The following is a 19981-nucleotide window of genomic DNA, read 5'->3' as shown; positions in this document are numbered from 1 at the left end:
CCGATTGATTGGAGCACCCTTAATACCCAGTGGCAGTTCTGACTCACTTGGTTCCCTTGGTCCCCCATAACCATGTTTTATGGGGACTTTCCATAGACACAATGATTTTTATACTGTACAAACTGTATATTCTATTCCCTTACACTAACCCTACCCCTAAACCTACCCATCACAGAAAACTCTCTGCATTTTTACATTTTCAAAAAACATCACTTAGTATGATTTATAAACTGTTTTCCTCATGGGGACCAAAAAATGTCCCCACACGAACAAGGATTTCAGATATTGCCATCCTTATGGGGACATTTTGTCCCCATAATGTAGGGTTTACCAGGCCACACACACACACACACACACACACACACACACACACACACACACACACACACACACACACACACACACACACACACACACACACACACACTCACACAAAAACCCTTTGGGACACTTTTGCCATTGAGATGACTGTGGAAAATAATAAAATAATCCACAAGAGGTCACTTGTTGCAGCAATTTAGGGGTTAAAAAGGCTTCAGGAACTCCACTTCACATTGTCCTTAAGAACACTGTAATAACATTGTTTTTTATGGCAATTATTACATGACACTGACTAAGTACAGGCTTTAAGTAGGCAACATCTGAGTATCAGACTGTATTAAATTACATGGTTATACAAAAAAGGACAGGTGATCTGAATTATTAAATATGGCTTGCTCGTCTCGCTTGAGTGTCTGGAGGGGTGTACCAGTGTTTGATATTCAATAACCCTTATGACTTAAATTACACTTGGCTCATTGCTCATGTCCAACTATTTATGGACACAAAGGATACAGGATAAAAGGAGAATTTGATTGAGCTTTCCACATCTTCAAGGCACCTTACAAAGCCTTTAGCCAGCAACACCAAATCAACTGTCAATTTTGAACCACTTTAACACAGCAAGAAAACAGTGTCTGGAAGCTCTGAAAGTATCTAGATGAAGGGCGGGGAACTTATCTGATAAACAGCACAATTAAAGCCCCGGACAAATTAGGCAGAGCTCAGCAGCGAGATTTCATGCAAAATTACGCTGGCGAAACGAGTGGCAATTAACAAGGGGGCATGTTCATTCATTAGTGCGAAAGGGAGCGATTTGCTGGGGAAGGGAAGAGGTCAGCCTGTAGGGCTGCCAAAGTGCTAATGTCCTCCTAGCTTCTCTGAGTCCTGCTGACCGTAACAGCACGATGAACAACACTGGCATGCGCAGAGCTAGTGCTCAGCCTGCAAGCCAATCGGTGCTTGAGGCTAAGGCGAGAGCTGACAAATACACCAACAAACCAATTAGACACAGTATGGCAGTGGGATAGAAGGATGGACATATTGAGTCATTCGATGAAATTGGTGTGTTTTTCATTTTGGATTATATGCATATACATATACATACCTCTGGGTATCACTAAAATATGGTTAATATACATACATAAATATATTAAACCACATTTTAGTGACACATTTATATCCAGAAGAGAGCGAAATCTGACAAAACCTCCTTTTGGGGACATCCTCGTTTTGATTAAAAAAAAAAAAAATTATTGTAAAAAATCCAGAAAGTTTTCTGTCAGGGTTTGTGTGTGGGCAAGGTTTATAGTATTTATAACTAGCTGTATAACTAGGTGTATATAAAAACAATAGAAGTATATGGAATGTTCCCGTTTAGACAGCCAAGTAAATGTGTGTGCATCAAATATGGTGACCAATGAGAATCCTTTAATGGAATGACTCAATTAAGGAAGTTCCCAGAGCTTAGGATCGTCAGCATGGGTTAATGGCTTGAAATTCAAGGTCAAATATATTGGATGGAAGATATGATTGAAAGTTACATTTCGAGCCAGATGAACATCTCAAAAGAGAAACAGCGTGATGAAGGGACAGATGGAGAGGAGGGGGGTAATGGAAGAGTAGATACCCACCCGATGGTGCTTCCAAGTGCCGCCTCAATAGTCCAGACACAGTGCAAGTTGTGCTCATAAGGTGCTGGGTAACCAGGAGACAGAATCCGGCCCATGGGCTCATCTTTAATCGTTCCTCCACACTCGGCTGGGTGAAGAAAGAGACAAAAGCACCACCCTTCAATGACAGCTCTGACACACCAAAACAGTACATATTTTACAAAATAAAACAATAATAAAAATATTATTCTCTGAAGCCACTAGCGAAAATGTTTCTCTTTTGCAAAATTGTAATAATTTATTAAGTTGGTCTTACGATATAATATAATATAATATAATATAATATAATATAATATAATATAATATAACTGTTCATTTTACATTATAACATTGATTATCAGGTTTGGATTAGATACATTTTCAATGTGGACTATACATGACTGAATGTTTATAACTGAAAAATTCAGGTCTTTGGTGTAAATGTTCTCTAAACTAAAGCAATCTCACTTTAAAAACACGTGGGAAAAAAGCATTTAAGCAAAGAGGCCTTGTCCACACTAATTTGTTCTCGTTTTTCTTTTTGGCCTTCTGTCCACACTAGACATCTAGACATAGCTTTTTGAAAACATCCTAAAGTGTATCAATTTCACATTGTAGTGTGGACTGTGAAAATGGAGGTATTTGAAAACGATGACGCATGTTTAGTCATGTGATGCAAATTTAACCCACAGCTATCTATGGTTATACCGGCATTGTTGTTTCTGACATTTACTTTCACAGTGTTGCTAAAGAGAAATGTTCCTTTGTAGAATCTTCATATTGCATTCCTGCAAAGATGACAGAAAATGTACTCACAATTGCTGTCCTGTGGCAAGACATGCTGACAATTGCATTTCAGACCATACCATTTTGAGTGCAACCTGGACGCAACATTGAGTGGCAGGATATTTTGCTAATAAAATGATAGTGCATTTTCAGACATTTCAGTGTGGATGAGCAACTTTTGAAAAAATGCCAGGGTGGATGGGGAGCGTTTGGAAACAAAAACACAGTTTTTAAATGTATTCGGATTAATCTAGACATAGCCTAAATCCCTCGAGCAAGGATGGGACACGGTGTGCTGTACAGCATTGTATTATCAGGTTGAGGGGCATGTATAACTTTCCACTTTAAAAGAAAACATTCAGCACTGAGAGGAGCTGAATAATGTGAATAATGTGGCCGTATATCACCTTCCAGGATTGAGCCTTCCCTGGGGAGGGCATATTTCCTTTGGCTAATATCAATGATAGTGATGGTAATATGTCCTGCACCAGACATGACTATCCATCTTGCACTGGGGCGATGGTGGTGCTGGTGTTGGTGGGCAGTGTGAGGAAACAAATCACTTGTTTGTCAGGAGGTTGGGGCCAGTACGTGTGACAGTTCCAGTTTCACGGATCAGGAAGTTGTGAGAGTCTTATTTCCAACCCCTGCCATTGTCATCATCATTTCAAGAGGTCAAATGTGTGCGCCCTTACACATTATACACTCGTACATACACATACAGTATACACCCTTTGGACAGGGACAGGACAGGATGCAGAGTAAATCTTAATAAAACCATTCAAGATGCTTTTTCTTTTAAGATAAGAGAAGGGTGTAGACAAACATGGTGGTTCGGTACGGAAAATAATAAAAAAAATATTGTTTTTATTAAATGTTGGTTTACTGAAAAAAACTACATCTTTCTTTAAATAACAATACAAAAAGTCGTTCAATTTTGCTGCAACTGGTAGCAACACACACTGCAGTGTATGGTGCTGTTGTAACTGGGAAGAGATTTGAAGTGCTTACACTTTTGGATGCAAAATGTTGTTAGCAACATACTTCAGAATAAGGTTAGAATTATTGCGCTTTCATTCTAATACACTCTTTCTATTTGAAGTGCATGCCCACCAGCACTCATTCACTGAAGTCTGTGAAGTTAAATATACTGAGGACTCGCTTGCTTTCAGGATAATACTTTATGCGAAATGGACATACTTGCGTGAATTTGTAACAACATTTACAGCCAGGTGTACAACCATAAATGTACGTTGTGCACTGAATAATACACGTCTCAAACGCATTAAACAACACATGCATCTGACAGTAGGGCAAGCCTTGTAGGTTTATGATTTAGTTTGAAGCGCTAATATAAAGAACGTCTCATGTTTAAGACAACTTGGGTCGTGCACTTATTTGGCAACAGCTCACTCTGTGTCATTCATTATTTCCCAGATCATTTGAGATCATTGTGTGTGGAACGTAATTGCAAATGACACAGAGCCGTTCTGCATGTGCAGAGGTTAAAACACTTTATTTGTACGCATACCAAACTAAAAGACCCAGATGGAATGTGTGTACTGTTACACCCCTATTACAATAATAATAATAATAATAATAATAATAATAATAATGCTACTGTTCATCAATTCTTGGGTTTTGACAGGTATCTAGAGAGCCTGAGGACAGTAAAATTAAAAGTGCATACATTTTGTAAAGCAACCAGTTTAGTCACCCATCTTACAAGTAACCGGTTTATTCACAAAAGTCAAAGTTCCTATGAAAACACATCAATAAAGTAATGCATTTTAAAATGTGGCTTTAGGACACAAAATATGTTAATTTAAAATTTGAATATCCCAAAAACGGTTCCGTTAAATTGTTTAAATTAATAATGATCTGATTCCACAGTCTTTAATTTAATTACATTTTTATTAAATGTTATTTGTGTATAGTGGATTATAAACATTTCAGTCATGTCCAATAAAGGAAGGATATGTAAAAGTAAGCTATTTCGGGTAAACAGCGGCCCTGCTGTTGGGGCTAAAGACACAGCAATTAACATGACAATAAATAGCTGGTTGACTTTTCCATTTGTTGACATGACATGGTTAGATTCAGATGGTAAATATCATATATTAAGTTGGGTGTCCACCTTAGGGATTATCACCATATTTACAATGAAACTATAACATTTAAAATATGATACTAATCATATCATATAATAAAATATCATAAACATAAAAAAGAAAATGTCTGCAATCATACACCATGGGAGTAGTGAAAAGAAATTTTTTTTCTTAAGGTGTGACTTTGTGCCTTTAGCCCAGTTGTACCCTACTATTTAAACTAAAGCATTGGAACGAAGTACAATCATGTCAGTGGAGGGGCACTTCACACATTTGCTTCAGACACTTTCCCTAAACGCATTTCTCTCTGAGTCTTGGTCAAGCAATGACACAAATTACACGATGGCCAGTGTTTGTAGTCATGTGAGATATACATGTCAAAGCATGCAAGTGCAATGTGTTCAAATGCACAGTTCAGCCTCTCAAGCCATTGTCATACATCCTGAAGGGTATAATCATAGAGACAGAGAGACACTTTGGATCATTTCTGTTGGTGCAGCATAGAAAAAAAATCAATTGTTGAATGCAAAAGTTGAAAAGATTTTTTAGCCTTTTCCCAAACAAACATCTGAACTTTCTTTAAACAAGATATATTTATGACATACAAAATTGTAAGCAAAATAGTTTAGATATTAAGTTTAAAAATAATATATTGAATTAGGTTTAATTTCTTAGCCCACAGCTAATGTTTGTTTTTCTGCGTTAAGCTCAAATCTTACTATATTTAGGGCCAGATTTACTAAACAGGGCAAATTAGAGCACTATTCCAAAAAAAGCACAGAATAGAGTGGAAAGTTATGCGTGTGACCTACCGACAACGCGCAAATTAAAGAACACATTATAGTTCTATAATGACCGACGCAATCTACCAAGAGCAGCGCAAATTAGTGTCTGGTTTAAGACGTGCTTTATTTGGGTGGTAAATAATGGCGCAAATACCAGTAGATTGACACATGAAAACCTTAGTAAATCACCTATTGATTCAATTTAATGCTCTTCTCCCATAAATTTTGCCTCTGAAAGGGAAACTCCTACAAATGCATATGCAATAAGGTCAGCCACAAAAATAGCCCTGTCCACGCTTTTTCAGTGCTAAATTTTCACTGTGTGTCTTCAGTAAATCCCGACAGTAGTTTTACAACACCAGAAGAGGGTTTGCGCCTCAAACACAAGATTGTTTTATTTGTATATCTTTATTGTTGAGATTTTTATATTAAGGGTGGGGGAGGGGTAACTTTCATCTGTCTCTCTTGTTCCTGCAGTTTTTTTATTCTTCATATGAATTTCTGACAAATGTTCCCATAGTGGACAGCAAAGCCATAAATCACAATGAAACAAACCCATCTTCTTCAACTCCTGGGATGACCTGCTTCGTAAGTCATAAAAGTACATTTCTTGCTCTCTCTCATTCTCTCCTGCTCTCTCCTCTCCTCCCCTCCCTCTTTCTCTTACTCTCACCAACGTCTCATTTCTCACTGTCCACCCTCTGTTTTCTACAGTACTAGTTAGTTTCCTATTGTGGCGGATGAAAAATATTTGCTCATACCTTTCCATATCCATTTCTCCCCTCTCTATATGGGCATTTCAATTTTGCCTAAAGGTCTCCATAGGCTCAGGTGGAATGCACTATAATTCAAAATTCAACAGCACTGCAGAAGCGGGTCTGTGAAAAACTCACATTGAGCAGAACCCAGGCTGAGTTTAAGGGTGGGTGGTAGAAGATGTACACACATGAAAAAAAAAAGAGAGCGCTCAAATTGATCAAACTCTCTCCGCTTTGGGGGTTCATATTCATGAAGCAATTTCTCAGAGTGTATCATAGAAGGCCATGTGACAGATTTAAAGTTTGTGATGAAATACTAATACAGCTAGAGGAAGTGATGAGAAATACTTGGAAGCTGATCGCTTAAAATTCCTTAAAAAAAACCTTTTTTTCCCCCTAACCAAAACTTTAACCTCTTCGACAGAAAAATAAATAAACAAATACATAGATATAGTGTATTACAATCAGAGGTGGAAAGAGTAATAAAATATTCTACTCAAGTAAAAGTACTACTACTTCAATGAAATTTTACTTAAGTACAAGTAAAAGTACCGGTCTAAAAATCTACTCAAGTAAAAGTAAAAAGTAGCTCATTTAAAATTGACTCAGAGTAAAAGTTACTGAGTTACTTTTTTAACAGCGGGGGTGGGGTGGGGGACCCTCCTGTGTAGGGTTGTAATGGTATAAGATTTTCACAGTATGGTAACGTCTCAGAAAATATCACGGTTTACAGTATTAATCAATTGTTAAATAAATAAACTGTATTATTAAATTATGGGTATTATTATTATTATCATCAGTAAAAATGACAGTTAAATTAATGAAAACAGGATTTTATTTTGGTTGAACAAATGCTTTTATTATAACAAACTTGAAATAATTTGTTTGTTTATTAAAATTTCAATAAAACATGTCTAATCAATTAAATTCGATAATTAATAATGAATTAGATTAACAACTTATTTTTAACATTAATAATTTATTAAAATGTTTAAGAATAATATTGTCCTATGAAATGTATTTTATTCAGAAAATTAATGTTTCTTTTTATTAGGGGTGTAACGATATTCGAACCAAACCGCAGAACCGCGATACAGAACCCACGATTCGAATCGCGATACTCTCATGGCGTACCGAACACGCCCCGCCCTGCAAGCTACCCCGGCCCCGCCCAGCCCGGCTCATTGATTGGACCTGGAATCAGTGTTGCCAAGTCCGCTTTATTTTTTGGGGAAGCGCTGCAAAAACAGATTTACTAAATTAAACCATGGACAAAAAAAATATTCCTTTAAATAATGTTCAAATAAAATGTATTATTATTATTGTTGTTATTATTATTATTTTGAGAAGTAGGCTACGTTCTACTGTATGCCTACAATAGTAATATATTTCTGTCATAATTTCTCCTAGTAAAACCGAACTTTTATTTTGACGGGTTGTGAAGACCTGTTAAAAGTGTATTTGACAATGGATTTTCTCAAATAAAATTATGAAAATGCTCATTAGACGTTCTCTCAGAGCAGCTCTGGAAATGTTCATGTATTCATATCCTCAAATTGTTTGTGAGACGCTGAAAACACCATGAACGTCACGAGTACTTGAGTATGTAGTAGACAAACGCAGCTTAGCAGAACAATAGGGTTATATATTTACTTGCAGTATTTTTGTGCTTAGCTTAAATATTCACAGACCATGTCGCGATTGGATTTATTGCACAGTTCTACTTTCCATGTATTCATCCATCCATTATTTTACATGTTTTATGTGACATCTGCATTAAGTGAATCCCATTTTCATGACTGGATTCCGGGATTCCCTTTGCATCACGTAAATCGGGACATACCTTTATCTGCAGGAGGGATGGTGTCCTATATCCTCTTTTTGCAGCCACTTTGCGTCCACATTTTTTGCAAATTGGATATCTATCCTCGAGGACAACCACGCTTTTTTTCTACTTTTCATACTGGCCATAATTCGCTTGGCGCTTAGCTTTCAGCTTCAGCTGGGCGTCACCTTTTTTGCGCGTTTGTTCTCCCGCCCTTCAATCAATTCAGTAGTTTCCGGAGTGTGTGATTTTTTCCCCCCCCTTGTATTATTATTTTTTACTCAGTAACGGATATGATTTCAAAAGTAGCGGAGTACAATACTTCAAAGAAAACGTACTTAAGTAAAAGTAAAAGTACAGATTTTAAAAACTACTTTAAAAAGTAGAAGTACACAAAAAAACTACTCAATTACGTAACACGAGTAAATGTAATTCGTTACTTTCCACCTCTGATTACAATTACATATTAACAATTTAATATATAACCATTAATTTAATTTAATTAAAATCATTATATATTAATTTAGATTTGATTATAAAATAATCTTTATAATTCAATATAATACAGTTATATTAATATTATAGTACACCATAAATAATTTAATACAAACATATTTATATACATATATTTAAAGATTGAAAGGCTTTAAAGATTATTGGCTACATTCACTTAATAATTATTGTTGAAAGGTAGCGTGTTTATCATTTAAAGAGCATCTTTTTGGCAGTACTAACATCTGATTTGGCAGTACTCATGGTCCACTTTAGCCTGGCTAACGTCAGATCGAGTCTCATTGAGATGTGGGTCTGGGAACCACATGTTCATTTTCTCGTATTTGAGGCGTGGTTTACGAATGCCCAGAGCCGTTTATTGGGTGCTATGAATGTCTATCAAATGCGCCTGTACGTAGCTCATAGCCAATAGTTTCAATTATACCAGATGACGCATGTACAGCGACAGAAATTAGACGAGGAAGAAGACGATGGGTCAGAGATTTAACTAAACTACTTAGAACAATATCTAAGGCTGCATCGAAAGGTAACTTCGCGTCTGCTGCCATGTTGGATCCATAGGTATAAACAAACTGCTTCGGTGAGTCGCATAGACGTCGTCATCGTCTTGCAGCTCCCTCCCCTTTCTGTGATTGGTCCCCTCGCTGAGGTGAAAATCTGGTCCATGGAATCCAGACTGCCTAGCAGCGTGAATAAAATTGCGCTGCGTGCAAGGCAGCATGGGGAAACCCAGGCTAGGTCCACTTATGGTTCAGAACCATTCACGCAATAATTGGCTTTCCTGGGGAAGATATTGTGAATGAGTGTGAGCATTCAGTAGTGTCTTACCCACACACAGTGGGAGGGGGCTGTCCCACGCTCTCCTCTCCCCTCTGAGACACGTCAAAACCTCCGGGCCCTTTAAACTGTAGCCAGGATCACAGCTATATGACACCGTGCTGCCTGCAAAGTGACCTTTGTCCTCCCGTTTAAAGCCAAACTGAGGCACACCTGGGTCCTCACACTTCACCAACTCAAAACCTGAAGAAAAAAAAAAAGAGTGTGTCCTTGAAAACCTGTCCTCTGGTGTATGTACTGTATCCTTTACAAATCCTTAAAATGAAATTCACATAGAAGTCTTAAGGAATGTGTATATATACCATGGTTTTTCTGATTCTATCTATCCATCCATCCATACATACATACATATATCTATCCATCCATAACTGTACTGCTGTGTGATGGCTGCAAGATGTCAGTGTGCTACTCACTGGTGAAGTGCAGCTCAAAACCTTTACTGGTATTGTCACTATTACTAATGAACTCGAGCCACATGGTGCTGGACGTGCTGTTTAAAGTGACATCCATCAGCTCTGTGCTTGTGAAGGTGCCCAGCTGTCGGGCACTGCTACTGCTACCGTCATACACCTGAAAGACACATAAAACAGACACATACAGTCATGGCAGAATTTACAAACAAACATTACACATAAGCAAAAATGCATACTAAGTCACAAACACCTTAAGAATGTCATCCTCCTCCAGGCGGAAATCCCGTGCTCGGAGCTGGATGCCTTTACCGGGTTGGGTTTGAATGGAGTAGATGCACTCATGATTGTTACCGTAATATCCAGGGTAGTTGGGAGAGAGTAAAACTCCTTGTTTCCCGGTTACAGACGATCCACATTCAGCTGCAGAAAGGGAGGTAAGAAGTCAAATGACCTCTGACGAATCACCCATTATCTCAGTATAAACACAAACACACACTGGCAATCAGGGTCTATTGTGTGTTGTGTGTCTGAATGAGTGCAAATCAATTTATGCACCTAATTCTGCTAGGATATTAAACTATACAAATGAAAGTTGAATCAAATTTAAACTTTTTGACAATGACAATGCTGGCAGGTTTGCAGGTCTATTCTGATAAGATGTGAATACAAATAATAAAATACAACTGACTATGGATGCAAGGCTATAGTAATTATAGACGTACCTTTCTTAGTCAATAATTATTGTGATATTATGGACGATAACCTATAAATTAAGTGTTTAAATACTACAAGTCATTTAGTCATCACAACATTATAATGTACAATATGAAAAAAGAAATATTTTGGGATTTGCTAAAGATTACATTAAAGAGTGTTTTATGTGAGCATTAGATGACTGCAAAAGTAATCTAAATGTAAAAAAAAGAGGAATGAGCATGTACTATAAAAAATAAATAAATAAATAAATAAATAATATACTGTATATATATATATATATATATATATATATATATATATATATATATATATATAACGAGCTGACCTAGTTCCACAAGAGTCGTAAATTTAGCATCTCTTTTCTTTTCGCGCCCCCATGCAATATCCTTGCGCCCCACACTTTTAGAACCACTGATCTAAGCTATTCCAGCAAAAAAATAAAATAATAGAATAATAATTGAAGAAGCCTGGCCTCCAATATACTTATATGCTGATATCCACCATTACATTAATGCTGATTAAGCATTAGACAGAATTTGGGGTTGGTGCTCCTCCAGTTTTTTTTCAGATAGTGAGTCATAACCTTGAGTTTGTGAATCTGGTAATCGGCAGCACTCTGAAATGGGGCTACTTTAGCCATTTACTTTGAGATATGACGTTTTAGAGAACTCTGAAATGTGTAGTTGTGCATAAGCATGCGTCTCTGAGCACGAGAGGAAATATGTTGTATAATTTGCAAACAAAGCAAAATGAAAAGCATGTGACCACCTACCAACACACCTTGGCAGAGGGGAACTCCACACCCGCCGACGCCCCCCTAGACACGTCACCCTCGCAGGCCCCTCGAGACGGTACCCCGGAAAACAGGAGAAGATCAACGCATCCCCCACCCCAAACTGCAGCCCTTTACGAGTGCTGAAGGGGGGAACGCCGGGATCTTCGCAAGGTTCAAGATCGTATTCTGAAAGCAACAGTAGAAGGTTTGATATTTTGTAGCTTCTTCTGTTATAAATGTCAAGTTGTTTAAGCCAGGGTTTCTCAACCTTTTGCCTACTGCGACCCACTTTTTTTTGTATGCCAGTCATACGACCCACTAAGACGGGAAATAAATCAATAACCTAACTGAAATGCCTCTTTAGACCTAATACACCATAGGCCTATATGGTTATTATAAATAATTTCACAAAAACACAAATAGTTTCAATAATTAGGCAGACTATGAGGCAAACTGATTTTTTTACTCACATGAATGTGACACTTGAGACTGCCGTTCTGAAATGATCATATCCAGACGCGGTGGAATTTGGAAAAGTGTGACTCATAGTGTAATAAGGTCAGTATAATAAGGTCTGGCATAGCGATAGGACTAGTGTGTGTAACATTACGTAAAGAGAGTAGGACCTTGTCCAATAAGAGGACAATAAATTATTGTAACAGGACAGCTGAAAAACGTCCCGGGTTACGTATGTAACCCTAGTTCCCCGAAGGGACGGACGCTGCGTGTAATCGCAGTGGGAACGCCCTCCAGCGTAACGCGTCTGAAACATGTATGAAATCAGTCAATAGAGAGATGGAGCGTCATAGCGAGTGACGTCATCGACCAGGAAGCTATAAATATCCTCTGAGCACACAATACGCCAGCTTAAAGTAACTGAAGCAAGCGACCCAAGGGGATGCCGGGAGTATGGCAGGACACGCAGCGTCCGTCACTTCGGGGAACTAGGGTTACATACGTAACCCGGGACGTTCCCCTTCAGGGACTACCGCTGCGTGTAATCGCAGTGGGAACGCAATACCCACATCCCCATACGACCAAATCCCCGTCGTGTGTCATTAGGAGACACAAACCGACGAGAGAACCTGAGCCCCGGGAGTGGAGCTAAGATCAAGGGAATAAAATCTAACGAAAGTGTGCGGTGAGGACCAGCCTGCCGCATCACAAACGTCCTGAAGAGAAGCTCCTGAAAGAAGAGCTGTAGAGGCAGCCATACTCCTGGTGGAATGAGCCCTTACAGCCAAAGGTGAAGGCTGATGGGCCGAACCGTAAGCAAGCGAGATGGCCTCGACCACCCACTTGCTCATCCTTTGCTTAGATGCCGGACACCCTTTCTTAGGTGACCCAAAACAGACAAACAGTTGTTCCGATCTCCTCCACAGGGCAGCTCTGTGGACATAAGCATCTAAAGCCCTAACGGGGCACAGCAAATTAAGTCACTTCTGGTCTGACGTCAGAAAAGGCGGAGGACAGAAAGCCTGCAGAACTATAGGTCTAACAAAAGTAGTTGGCACCTTAGGAAAATAACCTGGTCTCGGACAGAGAAAGGCCTTAACCATACCAGGAGCAAATTCCAGGCACGAGGGAGCCACCGAAAATGCTTGAATATCTCCAATTCTTTTTAGAGATGAGATAGCGAGAAGAAGGATAGTCTTTAGCGTAAGAAACTTTTCCGAAACTTCCTCGATGGGCTCGAAAGGAGCTAGGGAGAGACCGTCTAAGACGATGGCCAGATCCCAAGCTGGTACCCTCGTGCGAACTGCAGGCCTCAGCCTCAAGGCGCCACGAAGGAAGCGAGATATAAGTGGGTGTCTCCCGAGAGAACCTCCGCTCGAAGGGGCGTGGTAAGCAGCCAAGGCCGCCACGTACACCTTCAGTGCGGAGTGGGATAACCCTGTGGAGAGACGGTCCTGCAGGAAATCCAGCACTGTACCAACCGGGCAGTTAACTGGGTCCTGCTGGCGCTCTCCACACCAAGAGGTGAAAAGTTTCCACCTCGCGGCATATAACTTCCTCGTGGCGGGAGCTTTGGATTGGAGGATGGTCTCAACGACCTCAGTCGGGAGACCAGAATCTATGAGCTGTCCCCCCTCAGAGGCCAAGCCCACAGCCTCCATAGTTCTGGGCGGGGGTGAAGGATCGACCCACTCGCCTGAGAGAGTAGATCTCTCCTGATCGGTATCTCCAGGGGAGAGCCGACGAGGAGAGACACTAGGTCCGCAAACCATACTCGGGCCGGCCAGAACGGGGCTATTAGCAGAAGACTGAGCCCGTCCCGGCGAACCCTCTCCAGAACTCCCGGGAGCAGAGCGATCGGGGGAAAAGCGTACAAACGTGACCTCGGCCACAGATGTACCATCGCGTCCAACCCCAGTGGGGCTGGCAGGCTGTGAGAGAACCACAGTGGACAGCGTGATGTCTCTCGGGAAGCAAAAGGTCTACCTCGGCACGACCAAAATGTTCCCATAGGAGCTCCACCACCTCTGGGTGAAGACTCCATTCCCCGGGCCTCGGCCCCTGCCTCGACAGGATGTCTGCCCCCTGATTTAAATACCCCGGGAGATAAATAGCTCTCAGAGAAAGAATTTTCCCCTGGGACCATAGAAGGATCTGACGTGCCAGTTTGTAAAGTGGGCGAGAACGCAGACCCCCCTGATGGTTGATATAAGAGACCACCGATGTGTTGTCTGTCCGGACAAGAACATGGTGGCCCCTTAGGTCTGGGAGGAAATGTTTCAGAGCCTGAAACACTGCCAACATCTCTAGACAATTTATGTGCCATAGACGGTGACGGTCCTCCCACAGACCCTGAGCTGGGCTGTCATGATCGCCCCCCACCCCGTGAGAGAGGCATCTGTCGTTAGCATAACGCGACGACAAGGAGCTCCCAACACAGGGCCTTGGGACAGAAACCGAGGATCTTTCCACATAACCAGGGCGCGATGACACCGTCGCGAACTCATGATCATGCGAAGCGGATTTCCCCTCGGGGAGAATCCCCTGGTTCTGAGCCACCACTGTAACGGTCTCATGTGCAGGAGGCCAAAAGGTATCACGTTGGATGCAGCTGCCATGAGACCTAACAGTCTCTGGAACTGTTTTACAGTGGATGACTGGCCTAGCTTGACCTGATCTACTGCGGCGAGAATCGAAGCAACACGAGCAGGTGACAACTGTGCCTTCATCGTCGTCGAATCCCACACTACACCGAGAAAAGTGGTTCTCTGTAATGGAGAAAGAACACTCTTCTTGGCGTTGCGCCTCAACCCCAACCTCTTGATGTGAGCAAGAACGACATCTCGATGCCGAACCGCCTGTTGTTCTGATTGAGCTAGAATTAACCAATCGTCTATATAGTTCAGAATACGGATGCCCTGCAGCCTCAGCGGGGCTATAGCCGCATCCATACACTTCCTGAACGTGCGGGGTGACAGTGCTAGGCCGAACGGAAGAACCTGTTATTGGTAAGCTTGCCCCCGAAAGCGAACCTCAGGAACTTCCTGTGTTGAGGTAGGATAGATACGTGGAAGTAAGCGTCCTTTAGATCTATCGTGACGAACCAGTCCTCGGATCTGATTTGACACGATCTGCTTGAGAGTGAGCATCTTGAATTTGAGCTTCCCTACAGCGCGATTTAAGTGAAGCAGATCTAGAAATGGACGCAGCCCTCCATCTTTTTTCGGAAAGATGAAGAACTGGCTGTAGTATCCTAACTCCCTGCTGGGTGGAGGAACCCGCTCTATAGCTCCTTTCGCCAGGAACTCTACTAAGGGAACCAGCCTCGCGAGGCTGGCCTCTGGATGAACATCCCGAGTGACAGACACAGCGCCCTGTAACGTACTGGCAGGGAACAGCTGGTCTGGGCACTCCACAACCCTCCTCGGAGGGGGCGAGCGTCCCTCGGGAAATCACTCGCCGAGTCTCTCTACGCCCTGTATAGGCAGGGTTAGTAGAGCAGACCCCTGAGGGCATCGGGAAAGACAGGGCACCGTGTTTTTGTGCAGTGAACTCAAGTCTTCCACGATGGGGACCACCCTCAGAGTGCTGAACGTCAGGATTTTTTCGACGCGGCCTTCTTGGCGATAATGACTGTCCTCAGATCACCCCTACCCCGATAAGGTCGCGCCGGAGAGCGCCCCGCCTCGTCCCTCCAGTTTCTCTGCGGGGGGGCACGAGACGCGACACTCCGTTTCTGCTGCGCTCTTTTTGAAGTACTCGGCGGCTGGGACTGCCCTCGCTCAGCAGCCCCAGCGACACGCACTTTAAGGGGCATAAATTTCTGAAAAGCAGCCGCCTGTTTCTTCTCTTCCTGGAACCTCTCCGTGACAGAGTGAAGAGCGTCACCGAAGAGGCCCGCAGGCGAAACTGGAGCATTTAAAAAGGAGAGTCTTATCCTTCTCCTTCATAGAGGTCTGACTCAACCACAAGTGTCTATCTGTGGCCACCATGCCATAGACCGGCCGATAGATTTAGCGGTCTCCTTGGTGGCCCGGAGAGTGAGATCAGCAGTCTGCCTGAGCTCATTAATCATATCCACAGAAATTTCACCCCCCTCACAAGCATCTTTAAGCAGGTCAGCCTGATAAGCCTGCATAATGGCCATAGTGTGTAGACATGCAGCCGCCTGACCCGCCGCCGAGTAAGCCTTCCCCACTAACACAGAAGTATTTTTTTTTTTTTTGTGGCTTAGAGGGCAGAGCCGGTGCTTTAAGTGAAGATGACGAAGCAGGAGAGAGATAGCTGGAGAGCGTCCCCTCTGCCTTCGGCATGGTCACGTACCCTGAAGCTTTTGCACCAAAAATGTTTCCATAAGCATTAGACTGGTTAGTATAAATTCTATTTGAAACAGGTCTAACCCAGGTCTTTGAAACCTCAGAGTGAAGATCTGGGAAGAATGGTAAGCACCGGCGAGAAGGCTGAGGACGTGTAGACAGAAGTCTATCATCTAATTTGCTTTCATTTCTAGACTCCTGCCTATCAGTTTGCCACTTTTTTTTTTTTATTTTTTTTTTTTTACAGCCCGAGATAACACATCTATCAGCCCCTCTTCAGCAGTATGCTGGAGTGACGAGTCAGTTTCTTCTGATGCAAAACTTTCGACATCGAGCTCCTCAGAACTGGATAATCTAAGTTCGACATCATGTGCCTCGACCCGGGCAGAAGTAACCGCCGCAGCGCGTGCTTCCAGAGCCGGGTGAGAGGCACTAAATCTCGCTGGAGATAGCTGAGATAGGGCGGAGCCCGTCTCAACGTCGCCAGTGAGATCCATCTGCGAGCCCCAAGACAAGCGCCGCCGCTCTGCCTCAACAGAAGTGGGACCCGAGCCTCGGGGAGCTCGCAGCAAACCACTCTCCTCGAAGAGCGATCGCCGCGAACGCAGAGTTCTCAAGGGAAAACGCTCGCAAAGCTCACAATCGACCCCCTCGAGAGCCGACTGGGCATGCTGCAATCCCAAAAAAGCAACACACAGCTGATGTGTATCCCCACCCGTGATGTATCGTGTACAGGGGGAAACACACTTTCTATATTGCTCGCTCGTCACTTTGACACTCATATTGTTTTTTTTATATATATATATATATATATATATATATAGTGAGAAACTCCTGTCTAAACAGACAAACACAATCGCTAGATTTCAGACACACACAGAGCTTGCTGAAGTAACAAAAAGCTGGCGTATTGTGTGCTCAGGGGATATTTATAGCTTCCTGGTCGATGACGTCACTCGCTATGACGCTCCATCTCTCCATTGACTGATTTCATTCATGCTTCAGACGCGTTACGCTGGAGAGCGTTCCCACTGCGATTACATGCAGCGGTAGTCCCTGAAGGGGAACAGCGTTAGAAAGTTACGGCAATAATGGTTCAACATACGACATTGGAAAATACAATTCGTTGGAGGACCACCTACGTTTACATGCACGACTTTGTTTCAATCGTACTGAATTGATTCCGATTGATGAATCTGAATGTAGTGTTTACATGAACGCTAAACGTGATCCGGTTGATGTGTGCGTTTATATATTTAAAACACTTCAAATGGGAATAGATTTTTTGACATGCGCACACTGCACAAATATACAGAGTTTCCCGCTGTTTGCAAATAGGCCTACTAACTATTCTTTTACATTGGTTCTTTATTTGTTTTATACAGCAGACTTAATATTTATCCATTTCTGGTGGATAAATTCACCTTTTTTCATTAAGGTGTTTACATAAAGGCTTTTCAGTCCGATTTAGCTGTCAATGCGTTGACTAACGAATTATTTGGTTGCATGTAAATGTAGCCTGTTGCAATGAGCCTTTTGTGAAGGGCGCTTATTGAATGTGCCGGTGTAACACCGAGAACACAGAGAGTCTCACGACCCCCCCTATAGAATGTTCGATGAGAAACGCTGGTTTAAGCAACTGTACAAAGTTCTCTACCTGAGAAAGTGATGTTGAAGCCCTCATAAGACACAGAGAAGTCTGAGAGGAAACGGATCTGAGCGGTGTAGTTCCCGAAGAGTCCAGCGCTGAGAGGGGGTGGCAGTGTAGACCCGGTCAATCTCCACAGAGGTTGAGAGAAGCTACCATTTTCTGTGACTAAAAGGTGGTCGTGTGGACTCTCCAAGTGAAAGGTGTGGAAGGTAAACTGAACACCTGCAGAGATTGAGAGGAGAAAAAAACAAGATATATATCAACTGTTGTAAGCCCCATTCAGACCATGAGCGAATTTGTCGCTTTATGCCGCTACTCTTTGTACTGTGAAGACACTTGTGGGCGTTCCCAGTGCTGTCGCTCTAATGTTATTGGTAGACTGCAAGTCTGGCCATATCTTTAGAAAATCCAATACAATAACTATGATCATAACTTAGTTATGATAATAACGAAGATATCATTCTAATTTGAATAGGAATTAGACTTCAAAGTTAAATTAAACTCACTTATACGGTTCAAAATGACTAAAACGTCATTCAAATTTGACAAATCAATTTTCTTGTTCCTAATAATCGAAATAATGCTGGGGAAACTGTAAAACGAACTGCAGCAGAGCTAAACTGCTCATTGCATCATAAAATTAACAAAACAAACTATTAATGTATGACTCAAACTCACTAAGACTGCCGACAGTTTCATTTCCATGCATCATTTTATTATACCCATGTATGTGGCTACAGTCAAATCGTATAAAATGGTGAAATCGCTTCAGAACTCTGTCCTGTCTTCAACCACATACAGTTGCAGGAAAGCATATGTAAAACCTTTGAATTTACCTTGATTTCTAGTCCTAGAAATGAATTAAAATAGACAAAATGCACAAGCAAAGATGCATTTTCAACTCACTACTGGACACACAAAGGATGTCAAACCCTAAGCTAATGATTTCTCCAAAAGTTGGAATCAGCTAACCTGTTCAGTCAATGAAATGAGATTGAAGGTGTTAGGCAGAGCCTCTCTGTACAAACAAAGAGGAAATGCTCAATTTTGTAGTTTGCTTTTAAAAATAAGCATTGCCCTTATGTTAACTGCATCTTGAACAAAAGAGGTCTCTGAACGACAAAGAGGAAGGATTGTTGACATGCATAAAGCTAGAAAAGACTTGAAAAATATCTCTAAAAGCCTTGATGTTTATCAGTTGATGGTAAGACAGGCAAAGCTTCTCTTCCTTGGAGTGGGCGTTCTTGCAAGAAGAATACTAGAGTATAAGATAAAGACTTACATATATATCTGGAACATGCTAACGTTTCAGTCAACGTGATTATGATACATAAAACAGTAGAAGAAGAAACAATGCCACTTGTGTGAAGTCCACAAGAGCATGTGGATGTATCACAAAGGACAGATCAAACCAGAGTTGTTTAGGGAACAAAAAACAAGATTTCAAAATTAAAGTATGTTGGGCCATCATGGTTTTTGATGCCTCAGGTCCTGAACCACTTGTTATCATTGATGGAAAAATGAATGTAGAAAATACACTTTCTGGAGTGCCTCAAATGGACTGAAACAATTGGGCATGACCCAATGAGAGAGTGATTCCTGCCATAGACATCAGAAGAATATAACAGAACTGAACCAGTTTTGTAAAGAGAAATGGTGCATATTCTGTTGCTCAGGTCTGATTTTACAATTACACAAACCATTTTGAGGAGGTTGCAGCTTCCAAAACGGTTATTAAATCTCGTACTGTTTCCAATGTGTGCTCAGTAAACACATGGAAACATTAGTGTTCGTGGGTCATTTTATAAAACTTTGTCTATTGCTGTGAAAGAAAGAACCATAAACAAAAACCGATCTCACCTTTACCATGTGAAGTCTCAATCATCCAGGTACAGTTGAGGTTATGGGGGTAGAAGTCAGGAAACCCAGGGGACAGAATAGTGCCGCTGTTACCCTGAATAAACCCTCCACATAGTGCTAGAGGAAAGAGAAAAGGATAAAGACTATTTGTCAAAACGCTGAACTTAACCATGCTAAAACAAATGTTATAGGAAGTGCCCTTCCGAAG

General features: G+C 41.5%; 1 protein-coding gene across 2 annotated transcripts in view; it reads right to left on the bottom strand.

Moving 5' to 3' along the window:
* The window catches only part of csmd2 (CUB and Sushi multiple domains 2), a 364863-nt gene that overhangs the window by 117106 nt on the left and 227776 nt on the right, over window positions 1-19981 (bottom strand). For both annotated transcript variants that reach the window (XM_077196124.1, XM_077196123.1), the window contains 7 exons: window positions 19774-19890; window positions 17920-18135; window positions 11488-11676; window positions 10249-10418; window positions 9999-10155; window positions 9577-9768; window positions 1953-2079 (listed from right to left, as the gene is read on the bottom strand). In XM_077196124.1, coding sequence (XP_077052239.1) covers window positions 1953-2079; window positions 9577-9768; window positions 9999-10155; window positions 10249-10418; window positions 11488-11676; window positions 17920-18135; window positions 19774-19890 — 1168 coding nt within the window. The remainder of the gene's footprint in view (window positions 1-1952; window positions 2080-9576; window positions 9769-9998; window positions 10156-10248; window positions 10419-11487; window positions 11677-17919; window positions 18136-19773; window positions 19891-19981) is intronic.

The sequence above is a fragment of the Siphateles boraxobius genome, unplaced genomic scaffold (genome assembly GCF_051911475.1).
Source record: "Siphateles boraxobius isolate OS27281-9 unplaced genomic scaffold, OSU_SipBor_1 35, whole genome shotgun sequence".
Classification (NCBI taxonomy): Eukaryota; Metazoa; Chordata; class Actinopteri; order Cypriniformes; family Leuciscidae; genus Siphateles; species Siphateles boraxobius.
The sequence above is the reverse complement of the archived record's forward strand: the minus strand, read 5'-3'. Positions and strand labels throughout refer to the sequence as shown.